At 44.7% G+C, this 12751-nt stretch overlaps 1 protein-coding gene across 4 annotated transcripts in view; it reads left to right on the forward strand.

Moving 5' to 3' along the window:
• CWC22 (CWC22 spliceosome associated protein) overlaps positions 1-12751 on the forward strand; it is a 377345-nt gene that overhangs the window by 149299 nt on the left and 215295 nt on the right. For 3 of the 4 annotated variants that reach the window (XM_078681477.1, XM_078681481.1, XM_078681478.1), the window contains 3 exons: positions 3867-3923; positions 5916-6026; positions 8965-9075. In XM_078681477.1, the coding sequence (XP_078537603.1) occupies positions 3867-3923; positions 5916-6026; positions 8965-9075 (279 nt within the window). The remainder of the gene's footprint in view (positions 1-3866; positions 3924-5915; positions 6027-8964; positions 9076-12751) is intronic. The other variant, XM_078681479.1, reaches the window with a different exon arrangement.

Below are 12751 nucleotides of genomic sequence, written 5' to 3' on the forward strand. Positions count from 1 at the left end.
TGCAAATGCGTGTTGTCTAAAGCAGTGATGGCATTCCACATCAACCAAAACATCACCCTGATTGAGTTCTGTGTGCTGTCTCGGCCCTCTAAGCAGCAGGAGAAACTCCATTGCTTTTACCCCAGGAGAATTCTGAGTTTCTACATAGATAGTACCAAAGAACATTGAGTGGATGATCACCTTTTTGTGGAGTTCTCTGGAGCAAAGAAAGGCAAGGCTGTGCAGAACAAACCATCTCTACTCTGGATAGTGCTCTGCTTTAGGATTTGCTGTGCATTGGCTAAAAAACGTCTACTACTACGTTGAAGAAGCATTATTGGATGGACAATCAGGTTCATTAAAAGGGTTATTTTGCTCTCTCTGTACTACAGGACTTTCTGGTTTGAGTCCATCTACAGACTCTCCTCCAAATCAGCTTTAATATCTATTGAAAAGATTAGGAATCTGCAGGTAGAAGTCTCTATCAGAAGAACAAGTTACTTACCTTCCACAACACTCTTTCTGGTAGAGACTCTATCTAGCCTCAGATTCCTCACCTACGCTCCCATCCTCTCCATTCTGTGACTGGTCTCCCTCTATTAATAAGAATCCCTGTATAGGAATCTGCTCACTGTTTTCGGTGAGGGGGTGGCAGACAGTCTTGAAAACAACTGACAGTTGCGCGTGGGAGTGGTACATTTTTAGGCCCTGCATGTCATTTCCAGAGCCGAACAGCATCCGTGCAAAGCTTCACAACACCACTTACCAGCTTGTAGAGGTCCTTCTGAAAAGCTTCCAGTCTGACGCCAAAGGAATATTTAAAATGTAAGGAATCTGTGGCTAGATAGACTCTATCAGACTCTATCAGAAAGTGCATTACCAAAGGCTGACTGCTCAAGGCAGGCTTGTCGCAGTCAGTCGCTCACCACATTCAGACGACAGGTGCTCGCGTGGCTCTCCTTGGGGTTCAACACCAGCAAATTTCCACATGAACCATATGTCACATTTCCCTCCATACAAGCGGTCCTGGATATGGTGGCCTTCAAGTCCTTTCCAACACCACAGAGATCCCTGGACATTCAGGATATGATCCTCTGGTCTCGGTGACGAGAGTTCTATGGCTTCTTTGGCTTCCAGCTTTATGCATCTCCATTGTCCCGTAAGCCAGATGGCATATGCATTCTCTGCAGTGGAACCACTGGTTTCAGTGGCCAAGCATTGGAATTGACTCTTGGATTCCACCCAAGCCTCTCAGGAGACTGCTTGGTATGTTCTGTGATGGCAGACGAACACTAAAGTGATGGGTGGGAGATCACTCTCTCTTCCCAACCCAGACTTAAGGTTCACCCCAGACGTGTTACTGTGGGAGAAGTGGAGATCCAAATCCTCTGATATAGAGGTGTTGCTCTGAAATACTCCCTGTTGACCATTGAGGTGAGACTGTTGCAGGTTCTTATGGGCAAGACGACCACCATGTTGTACTGCAAAAAGAACAGCTGTGTGGTGACCTGGCTTTTGTGCCAGGATACTTTTCCCTTTTGGAGATGGCAGATCTTTCTGATGGCAAACCACCTGGGCATGTTCCTGAATGTCAGAAAGGATGAGGTGATCAGCTGTTGGCTAGTGGACTTCAAATTGCTTCTTCATCCATGTTTGGCACAGGGCATCTTTGAAGAAAGGAGCCTGATCTGGCTAGTTCTATTTGCCATCACCCAGAACTTGAAATGTTAAAACTCTTGTGTGCTAGAGTTCAAAATGGGAGAGGCATTGGGAGATGTATACCATCTGCAATGGGGCACAAATCTCCTGTACACATTCTCACGTTTACATCACCTGCCTTAAGGTTCTGAAGAAAATGATGGCAGGCTGGGCCCAAGTCATCTTGATAGACCAGTATTTGGCAAGGACAATATTGTACCCAGATCTCCAAAGCCTGAACACTTACCCTACGGAGCAGCTTCCTTTATGGGAGGACCTGCCGTCTCAGCAACAGGGGAGAGTCCTACTCCGAAATCTCTGCATACTACACCTCCATGTGTGGAGATTGAATGACAACTCCTGAGCTACTTTGATTTGTCTCCCTGAGGGAAGGGACGTCAACCGTGCAGCCAGAGGTCTGTCAACAAAATCCATTGACAATAGGAGAAGTTTGTGGTCTCGTGTGAAACCCATCACCTTGATCTTCTGCACTACAAACTCTCTGATACATTCTTGTTTTTTTTCTGTCATTATTCCCGCAAGGTGTTGCAGTGGGCACAGTTAATGGTTGCATGTCAGACATTTCAGCTTTTTAATGTGTGCCAGAGTGACCTGCCCTTTTTAATTCACCTGTTGTGATGTGCTTTCTGAAAGGTTTTCCTGTGAAACCCATTATCATGCTGCAACAGGACCTCAATTTGTCCTATGTACCGGTGTTCTGTAAGGCTCCTGTTACTCAAAACTGTCTTTCTCATTGCAAACGATCCTGCGTGCTACTTGAGTACCCTGTAGTTGCTGTCAGGGCAAACTCCCTACAGCACCTTTTTCCAGAGAAATTGGTACTGAGGACTTGGGCTGCCTTCTTGCCAAAAGTGGTGTTTCTCTTTCATGTTGGACAGCCTATAACCCTTACAGCCTACTTCTTTCTACCACATCAGTTGAAAGAGTTGGCAGGATTGACAATAAAGGACTTCTGAGCTTTTATATGGGCCATACAAAGCACAAGCCACCTTATGGAAGACCAGCTCTTTATTGCTTTACTGGGACCAAGAAAGGCGGATAGTCCTTTGTATGTGTGTTGCCAAGAAAGAGCATCCTGAAGGCATGTAGACTCATTCCACTGGGGCAAAAGGTGCTACATCTGTGCTCACTAGGGGAGTACCCTTCTTGGATATCTGCCAGCTATGATTTGGGTGTCTGTGCATATCTTTGATTCACTATTGCTGTGACGGCCAGTTCCACAGATAGGGCCAGAATCTGCTCTTTAGAATTTCCATGCTTTGGAGCTACTGCCACAGTATGTACTCTGAATGTAAGGAAATTACAGTTGTACCAGTCAGAACACAAATACTTACCTGTACTAATGCTTTTGCTGGTTGATACTCTAATGGCAGATTACTTGTTGTCCAACTTAACTTCGTGTTCTGTGAAGTGTACATCTGCACAATGTAATAAGGTCCCAAGTTAGATTTCCGCTCCCTGAAACCTACAATTTGTTTCTAATGGTCCGCATCTGAGGGCATGGAAAAAAAGGTTACAAAACTGATGTCAGCATCCGAGGGTGGCACCTATGTGTCGCTTCCGGGGCGGTACAAGATTTCTGTGAAGCCATCTGTTGGTGCTGTAGTGCTAGGATAATTTTCTGGAGCCAGTCTGGTACCAGTGATATTCTAAATGTGAGAAATCTAAGGTTAGATAGAGTAACCACCAGAGAATGTTACCAAACGTAACTAGTTTGTTTGTATGTTGAGGCAAAATACTGGAATCTATTCTCGTGTTCCTTTGCTCTGTACCTGACCTTTCTAGATTCAGTGGAAGATATGAAAACTTTATTTGCTTCTTATATATTTTTTTCTGTTTGCTGTTCTAGCATCAGGACACCGTTTGATGTAATCATGTGCCATATAAGTATAAAAAATAAATAGATCCATAAATGGTCCAGGATTTCCAACTAGATATGTTACCACTGGCACTACCTATGTACATCTTCAGGACTCTTTTTACGGAATAGCAGGTTTCCAACTTTTTTATAGTATTTCATCTGTGGAGGCTGGCTTGAGTTTTACTAGGTTGAATAAATCCTAAACCGTTATTTGCATTGTCTACATAATCCTAATCCATATTTACGTTATACTTGTGGACCAGGACAAAAGTTGATGGATTAATCAAATTCATATGTTTTGTGATAGGCATCATGAAGACCGGTCTAGGAATGGAAGACCCAATGACCGTTTGGTGGACGCAAGGTAAATTTGCCCATCATGCTTTCAGCTTATTTTCAAACATTTTTCTTCTTCTTTATTTCTAGTTGATATATTTTTTTGAATCTTTTTTCGGATCCTTTTTGTAACGTGTTGATTGGGAAAAAATTGGAGAAATGGTTGTTACTATACCATTTCTTTGTTTTATTATCTGGTAATGTTCTGATACTATAGTATTTTATCAATGTCAGATATTTTGTGCAGGAAGAATGGCGCTCAGGCTAAATTAAGCGTCTGTGTGGTGAGTTGCGTGTATGTACGGTGCCTGCTGGTTGAGGGAACACACCTTGAAACCCCCGTATGTATGTGAGTCCAGAAACACACAATGAAAAGCAAAACAGTTCAGGTTCGGCAAGCGCAATGGCATCGATGTTCCAGCAGCTCTACTCCTCGTGTGGACGGTCCACAGCGGCTTCAGTGTACCCGCCAGCCAAGTCTGAACACTGGACTGCCCCCCTTTTCTATAATTCCCTGGAATCCCACCAGGACCGCTTACCTTTGGCCTACGCATCCCCAGGTCTGCACTCATTCGCTCCCCCATCGCCCTAGCTCCCCTGGAGCGCCTCAGCAAGCCGGGTTTCGAAGTGTACCGGCCAACGGGTTGGCATGTTACGCACCCGCTCATCCTCTCATCTCCGTACCCGGAGCACATCCCATAGCCGGGTTGGAATTATCACCGGCTACATGACCACCATCCAAACCACGCCATTTCAGCCCTGAAGATTAACAGGACCACTCCCACTTGTGACAAAACACGTGTCGGCTGGTTTCTCGCTCAGTTTGATTTATTAAAACACATGTGAAACCACTTATCTGGTGTGGATCTAACATCCTGTTTAGTTCACCATATCGTACAGAACCAATTTTTACTGCCCTGGACTGTGTTTGATTAATGTTCTGATCCTATCTAACTGACTTCTATAAGATCGGTATGTCAATTGTGATGCCTGTTGATAGCCATTTTATACTTTTATGTACATTTATGTAAATTTTTCTCTCGTGATTATACCATTCCAGTTTTACCACAGTTAATGAGTTCCCTGACCTACATATGACCCTATTCGAATAGTAAGTACACTTTAGCCACTACCTGTGAGATCAAAATGTTCACAAGCCTGCAAACCATATAATTGGCTAAGCGTTTTATCATCCCGCCAACAGCACTCCATTGAGGTTTTACTTATACTGCATCCTAAATCAACAGCGCATATTACAGACTACCCATGGCAGCATCAAGTGCATAAGATGACTCAAATACATGTAATTGGTTACACATTTGCCACCTCAGCAGCACATTCATATCAAGTTACATTCATACTTGCAATACAACAATATTTATCAAATATCTCCCATCTATTTCATCTCTCGTATTCACATATGAACCACCCAGAAAAGTTAACTTAAATTTACCATGCCAGTGTTCACGTACGATTGCATCAAACCACGCGATGGGCAAATGTGCCTCAAAACCTAGCAGCCACAGGAGCTACATAGTAAGAAGTAAAACAAAACTGCAATGTCCTTCAACTTAAAAAACACACACACCCTCCTATGCATATAATGCTTCATATAAATCCATAACCGGTTTTAGTCAGCTACTACCGAATACAATGCATCACTAAATATGGTAATCTAAACAAATTTTGCAGGCCACTATGCAGAATTATTCACCTAAACAGTCCCCAGAACAACCAAATAAGGTGTCAAAGGAGCACTACAGATTAGGGCAACAAGAACTGTGAAGGGGTTCCAGAGTCTGAAATTGTTCCGGGACCATACAAATGGTAGTAAAGCATTCTGCAAACGCACATATCATATTCTGTTCTCATTTGTTCTACCACGAGCATTCAGTTGTTTTAGTTTCCTTCAAGTCTAGACTTATTACAGGAGTACCATTTGTTTACTTTGTTAAAGCAATTGAGTATTGACACTATCTCATAAGTTAAGACCACTCTAATTGTATTTATGGGGTTGTAGGTATGATGAACGTGAAAGGTCACCACGTGAAAGAGAACCTTCAGAGTACAGTAAATATGATGAAGAAAGGTCTTGGAGTGGTAGATACAACGACCGAACTGGCGACACAAGGTGAATCTTTCATTGAAAGGTGTATAAATTGACAATTGTGTAGTTTCTAATATTTCAGTATATGTATGTATACATATATTTATTATGTGGGGGGCATGGCCTGCAGTCGGCAAAGGTGGCCGCACACTGAGCGAACTCCGCTAGCCACCAGTGTATAACCTTAAATTATCAGTCCTCATACGTCTTACGTATTGCAAAACTGTAATCCATGGACATGGACACGCGAAAGCGACTTATCAACAGCTTGAGGGAATAGATGTGGTGTCTGGAGATGCACCAGGCCCAGATAGAATACCGGGAGATCTATTCAAACATAGCCAGGAAGTGTGGGTACCGTACATAAACAAATTAACGAATGCTATAGCTAGGGGGCAGCCGATGCCCGTGACTTGGAGCAGAGCTTGTAAACCATAGACCTATAAGCCTTTTAGACGTTCTACAGAAGGTCTATGCCAAACAAATTTTAACTAGGCTTACTGATTGGATTATAGCAGAGGATATACGATCACCGTGCCAGGCTGGCTTCAGGCAGAAACCAAGCACAATAGATCAAGTGTTTAGACTCTTGATCATAGGCTGGAAATACACAAGATTAAGAGCTAGCCATTTATATGTCACCTTTATTGATTTAAAGGCGGCATTCAATTCCATCCTAATGGCTCATTTGTGGGAAAATCTACACCAACAGGGTGTACCTGACGAGATCTTAATCCAAATTATTAGGCTACGTAAATAAAGACAACTACGCTAAGGCACGATGGGGTAAAGGTGGCGAGCTTACTGATGAGATGCCAGTCAAAAGGGGAGTGCACCAGGGCTGTGTCCTGGCGCCGACTCTGTTCCTTCTGTATGTAAACGATCTGGCTGAACATCTCCAAATTTGTGTCCATGATTCGCCAAAATTGGGGCTAATTATATCTGCGCATTAACATTTGCGGATGAACCTACTTTACAGCCTTAATAAATATTGCAAAGCAAAAGGCCTCGAAGTGAACCCAACTAAAACAAAATACATGACTATAAGGCTGCACAGAAGTTTCAAGATCAAAATACTCTTGAATGGCACAGCATTGGAACATGTATCAAACTTTGTATATTTGAGAGTCACTTTAGACTCTAAACTCTTCTGGGCCCCACAGATAGAGAAATTGAAGGCTATCTTAATGCACAACGTTATTCCCATTGTAAAAAAACAAGTAGCAAGGTTCTCAAAAGCCATTACCCCCGCTTTGGAAGTGTACAAGGCCAGAACCCACACTTCCACTTTGTATGGTGCAGAGATTTGGGGAAGTGGCACTCTCAAATCCCTAACCATCGGTGAAAACAAAATCTTGAGAATGCTTGCCACCCTACCTCATCATACTCCATTGATCCCCATGACCTACGATTTGGGCATCAAACGCTTGGAGCACGTAGCAATTTGGAGAACCCTATCATTTTGGATCAGAACTTGGACAACACCTGCTGGCACTCTACACCCAAGTTTCCTTTCCCTGGTCGATCCACAGTAAAACATGGCTTTTTGATCTAGGTCTGAGCAGGATACTGATTGATTCAGAGTCTGCTGACTTCCGAATCAAAATGTGAGATTAAGCTGTTATTTTGGGACTTTATTAGACATAAGATAACTTCAAGCAGCACACTGGGCAGGCTCACCGTGCAATTCCTTCAGCTCAAAATAACCTCCTGTTTCGAGCCATTTCTAGACTAGATAGAACAACAATTGACAAATGTCTATTCCTGAAATTAAAATACGGGACAATGCATATAAACAGTTTTGTTGCCAAATGGCCAATGTCACAACTTAAGATGGGGGAGTATCACTGTACCTTATGCCAGTTGGGGGCTGATGAGGACATTCCACACGTCCTGTTCTTTTACTCAGCATATAAATCTGCCAGAAGGAAGTAGTTAAACTGATAGGCAGGTGCCTTAGTGTCAGGAGAATGAATGATATGTTGAGAATATTCAAAACTGACCACTCTCGCGAAATAGTATTTGGGCTCAGCCGATTCCTATTGGCTATTAACTTTATAAGGAAAAAGAGAGGGCAAAAACTTTAATTCTATAATCATGGCACCATTCCAAAGCGTCTATCTAGTGGTAACGGTGTACTATTTGGCAAGAGTAGTCATGTTTTAAATCCAATAGGACAAGATACCTTAACCACGCACCGTACTGATACCGAATTACTATTTAGTAAGATTATAATTTTTTTATCCATGGAAATTGCTGACCTGTAAGGCTCTGAAGATGGCCTTGCAATTAATGTAGTGGGGTAGATACACGGGGAAGACATCTGTCCAAAATTATATGGAATCGAAAGTAAAATAGCTAGTCTTATGTGTAAATACTGAAGTACTTTTAATTGTCATGTATTTTATAAGTTTTTATATTTTTAGTAATATCTTGAAGATGTTATGAACTGACAGCTCCAGTGTTACATAGACATTTTATTGAACTTTTTTATGAACATTTACATTTTATTGAACTTTTGTACCATTCTGGACACAAATTAATTCCCGCTGATGTTCGTGCATAATGGTATAGTGTAACAACTGAGCTATTGCACATTCATTGTATATGCACTTTTCCAGAAATTGATATTTGGTACAGAATAAATAGTACTTTGCTGCTCATAAATTGCACAAGCACTTAACATATGAGCAAGACAATAGGTCAGCCTTTAGATTGTCAAGACCAGCCTGTGGGACTTACTCAAACTTAACACAAACTCTAACGAAACAGATTTATATTGATCCGATGAAGTGAGCAATGGATGAGCAAATAAAAAAAAAAAAACTTGCTATGCATGTACTGTATTTTGTTTTCCTACTTTTATGGCCTTATAGGCCGAAATAAAGTATTTTGAATTGAATTGAGTATTGACACTATCTCATAAGTTAAGACCACTCTAATTGTTTTTATGGGGTTGTAGGTATGATGAATGTGAAAGGTCACCACGTGAAAGAGAACATTCAGAGTACCGTAGATATGATGAAGAAAGGTCATGGAGTGGAAGATACAACGATCGAACTGGCGACACAAGGTGAATCTTGCATTGAAAGGTGTATAAATTGACAATTGTGTAGTTTCTAATATTTCAGTATATGTATATATATACACCTATATTTAATATGCAGTGGGGCATGGCTCCGCTAGCCACTAGTGTATAACCTTAAATTATCCATCCTCATCCGTGGGCCCGGAGTCTTGCGCATTGCGAAACTGTAATCCGTGTACTTGGACACGCGAAAGCAACTTATCAACAGCTTGAGGGAATAGAGGTGGTGTGTGGAGATGCAAGCCAAGGAAGCCTAAAAAGGCGCCGGCCGCAACCTTCCAGTAGATGGGGTTGCAGAGGTGCAGTAACACTGGGTAAGGGTGGTTGAGGGGCCGACCCCTCCCTCCCTCTACCTGATTGTGACATCGCCCGACGGCGGGGAACGGCATAGTTTGAGCTGCTTCTCAGCAGCCCAGGGTCGCAAAGCAGGTGACGGAGAGGCGGGAGACCAAGGACGGCGCCTGGCCAAGACAGTGCTACGCTGCGACAGGGAGCAGAGGGCCGGGACGAAGGCCGATTGCTGATCACTAGCCCCTGCAGCTAATGAGCGAGCAAAAGTAAGTGTCGACAGTTGATCCTGAATCCTGGATCCTAAACAGGTGTGGAGCAACCAACGAGAGTCTGTACAGCTGAGTGGTGACCCCCCCTGCTGGTGTGGGAAGGCAATAAAGGAGACATAAGGCTCCGGTCATGGCTCTGGACATGGTGCCCATCTGCACAGTGTCTGTGACAAACTGCTTTTCCCACATGCAGGGCCAGCCGGCGCTGATTGCCCCCTCCTGTCCTTTGATCCAGATGCTGCGGCCTCCCCTGCCCCAAAGTGATCGACCTAGTCGAAGTGGCGAGACACACATGAGGATGGTGAGCAGGAAGGGCCTGGAATGACGAGGAAGAAATCAAGTGACTCGTCCCAGAGTGAAATCTGAGCCTGAATGCCACGGCAACTCTGAAACCTCCGATCACGATGGGCAGAGGTGAGAGCGAGCAGCTGCAACTTCACTTGGGAGCCTCAGAAAGGTTGTGGGGGTTTGACCCAAGATTAGACCCATCCCTGAACGAGATACGACCTGACCATCAATTCTTGGATACTAAAAGAAAACTCAGTCTGAAAATGGTCCAAACCAAGGGCCTCATCCAGGCCAGGCCAACCAAATAGATAAGTACACGGTCGCAATGAGACCGGTGGGAGAGGCAGAGGAGAGACTGGCCGACGAAAATGAACGTGTGCCAGATACCTCACTAAGAGATATCATGAAGGCGATAACAGAGCTCCGAAGTACTCTGGAACCTAAGCTAGACACAATAACGGAAGAGGTGAATCTGTTCAGAGAAGACTTCCGCAAGCTGGCAGACAAGATGTCCACGGCTGAAGTGAACATAGGGGGCCTGCAAACGAAGACTAAAAGCCTGGAGAAGCAAGTGACTGTCCTTACGAGACAACAAACTGATATGATGGCCCACCTGGAAGATCTGGAGTGCAGGGCCAGAGGCAATAATATCCGATTAGTGGGAGTCCCAGAAGGATCACAGGGGCAATTGCCAGATGTCTTTCTTGAAGACCCGATTCCCCACACCCTCAAGCCCAAGCGTTTGTCCAACTTTTTCGTTGTGGAGCGAGTGCATCGGGCATTGAGACATTGGCCATGTCCAGGGCCCCCGCGCCCAATTGTAGCCCGTATACTCCATTTTAGAGACTGAGACGCCATCCTACAAACGGCACGCTTGCATGGCGACCTGCAGTACGAAAATGCGACCATCCTTTTTTTTTTTCTCAGACGTTATACCCCAGCAAGCTCAGAGTGTTTGGCAGACGGGAAATCATTCTTTTTCATAACGCTGGAAGAGGCTTGGGAATGGCTGGAGGGCTGGAGGATACAGGGAGGAGTTAGTTAAAGGAATTGTTTGTTTACATTGTTTACATTGTTATGTTGACTTGTTCTGCTCATCAAGGTCATAGAAGACACACAACGCATGCACACTTAAGGCCTAATGTCGGGTGGGGGGGGGCGACCCATACAGGAGATGTGACATATCTATGACAAAGACACGAGCTGCCTGCATACGTGCGTGGGCATGGAACGTAAATGGGCTAGGAAACAAAATTAAACGCACATTAGACCAGCAGTACGTTAAGCATCATTCCCCAGATGTCCTACTGATGCAGGAGACACACCTTAAGGGAAATCACTACAGATCCCTAGACCTCTTTGGGTACAAGCTTATGGCCCAATTGGGGTATTCTGCAGACTCTTGAGGTGTAGGAATACTGCTTCGAAACTCCTCACCCTTTACAGTCGATAAAATATGGTGGGATGACTTGGGGCGCTATATGGCCCTTACGGGTACTGGGGAGCAATTATCTTTTACTTTTTGCTCATTATACATCCCACCCAAACTTCACGCAGTAATCCTCCTGCAAATTAGCGCTCTTCTTGCGATATTACCCGCCGGCACCCAGTGAAGGACCCAGACCTAGACCGAATGGGTGGTGCAGGGGGGCACACAAGCAGACAAGATTCTCCCAAACTTTACTTCAGCAATGGGCATGGTAGACCTATGGAGAACCCACAACCCTTACTTGAAGCAATACACATACTACTCGGCACTGCATGGGTCTTTCTCGTGCCTTGATGATCTTTTCACATTACATGACCAGGTGCGGGGTTTCGAAAGGCCAACACATTTAGCGCGGGGAATATCCAATCACTCCCCAATAAGCATTGAAATTAGGGGCCCAGTCGTCAACTTTGTTAAGTTCCCTAGGCTAGATCCCTGGTAACTGCGAGATCCAGACCTCAGAGATAAACTACATTCAGGAACTGACCTATATTTCAAAGAAAACGAGGGAGCTGTGTTGTCCCACTCTATCCTCCGCGAGGCATTCCAGACAGTACTTCGTGGCCAAGCCCAGGGGCTGATAGGCGGAAAGAAAAAGGAAGCCATGTTAGAAAGTAAGACCAGAGATTCTGGCCTTGGAAAGGTGGGTAGTGGAAGAGGGGAGCACAGAGCTACGGCACAAGTTAACACAGCAAGAGCATGACCTGCAAGCCCTTGCTGAGAATGCGGCTCAGTCGCACGCGTTGGCCACACAGCGCCGGCTGTATAATGCGGGGGACAAGGCCTCCAGACTACTGCCTGACTAGACAAGAGGGACGGGGATAGATCGTGGGTAGTGGGGGTCTGAGACAAGGAAGAAGTCCTATAAACGACGAGCATCACAATAGCTGAGACATTTGCCTCCTATTATACAAGCCCTTATTCCCCGGTCAGCTCTAGATCAGAAACGTCCTGCGTGGATCTGTTGAGAGACTTCTCAATCCTGGCGCTTTCTGCAGATGTGAGGGACACCCTGGAGGCTGACCTCATGGAGGAGGAACTAATCAGCGCCCTTGGGTCCTTGAAATCCGGTAAGGCGGTTGGTCCCAATGGGCTGCCAGTTGAGCTGTTTAAGGGATTATCCAGTAAGATAGCGAAGCCAATGCTAGAGATGTTTCGGGAGGCAAAAGAAGCTGGGTCTTTACACGACGACCAACGAACAGCCACGATAGTAGTGATACATGAGCAGGCAAACCCCTGGAGGACTGCAGTTCCTACAGACTGATCTCACTCCTGAACGTGGAGGCGAAGGTGCTGGAAAAAGCCTTGGCGACTAGGCTTGTGG

This window comes from Lissotriton helveticus, chromosome 3_1 (assembly GCF_964261635.1).
Source record: "Lissotriton helveticus chromosome 3_1, aLisHel1.1, whole genome shotgun sequence".
Lineage (NCBI taxonomy): Eukaryota > Metazoa > Chordata > Amphibia > Caudata > Salamandridae > Lissotriton > Lissotriton helveticus.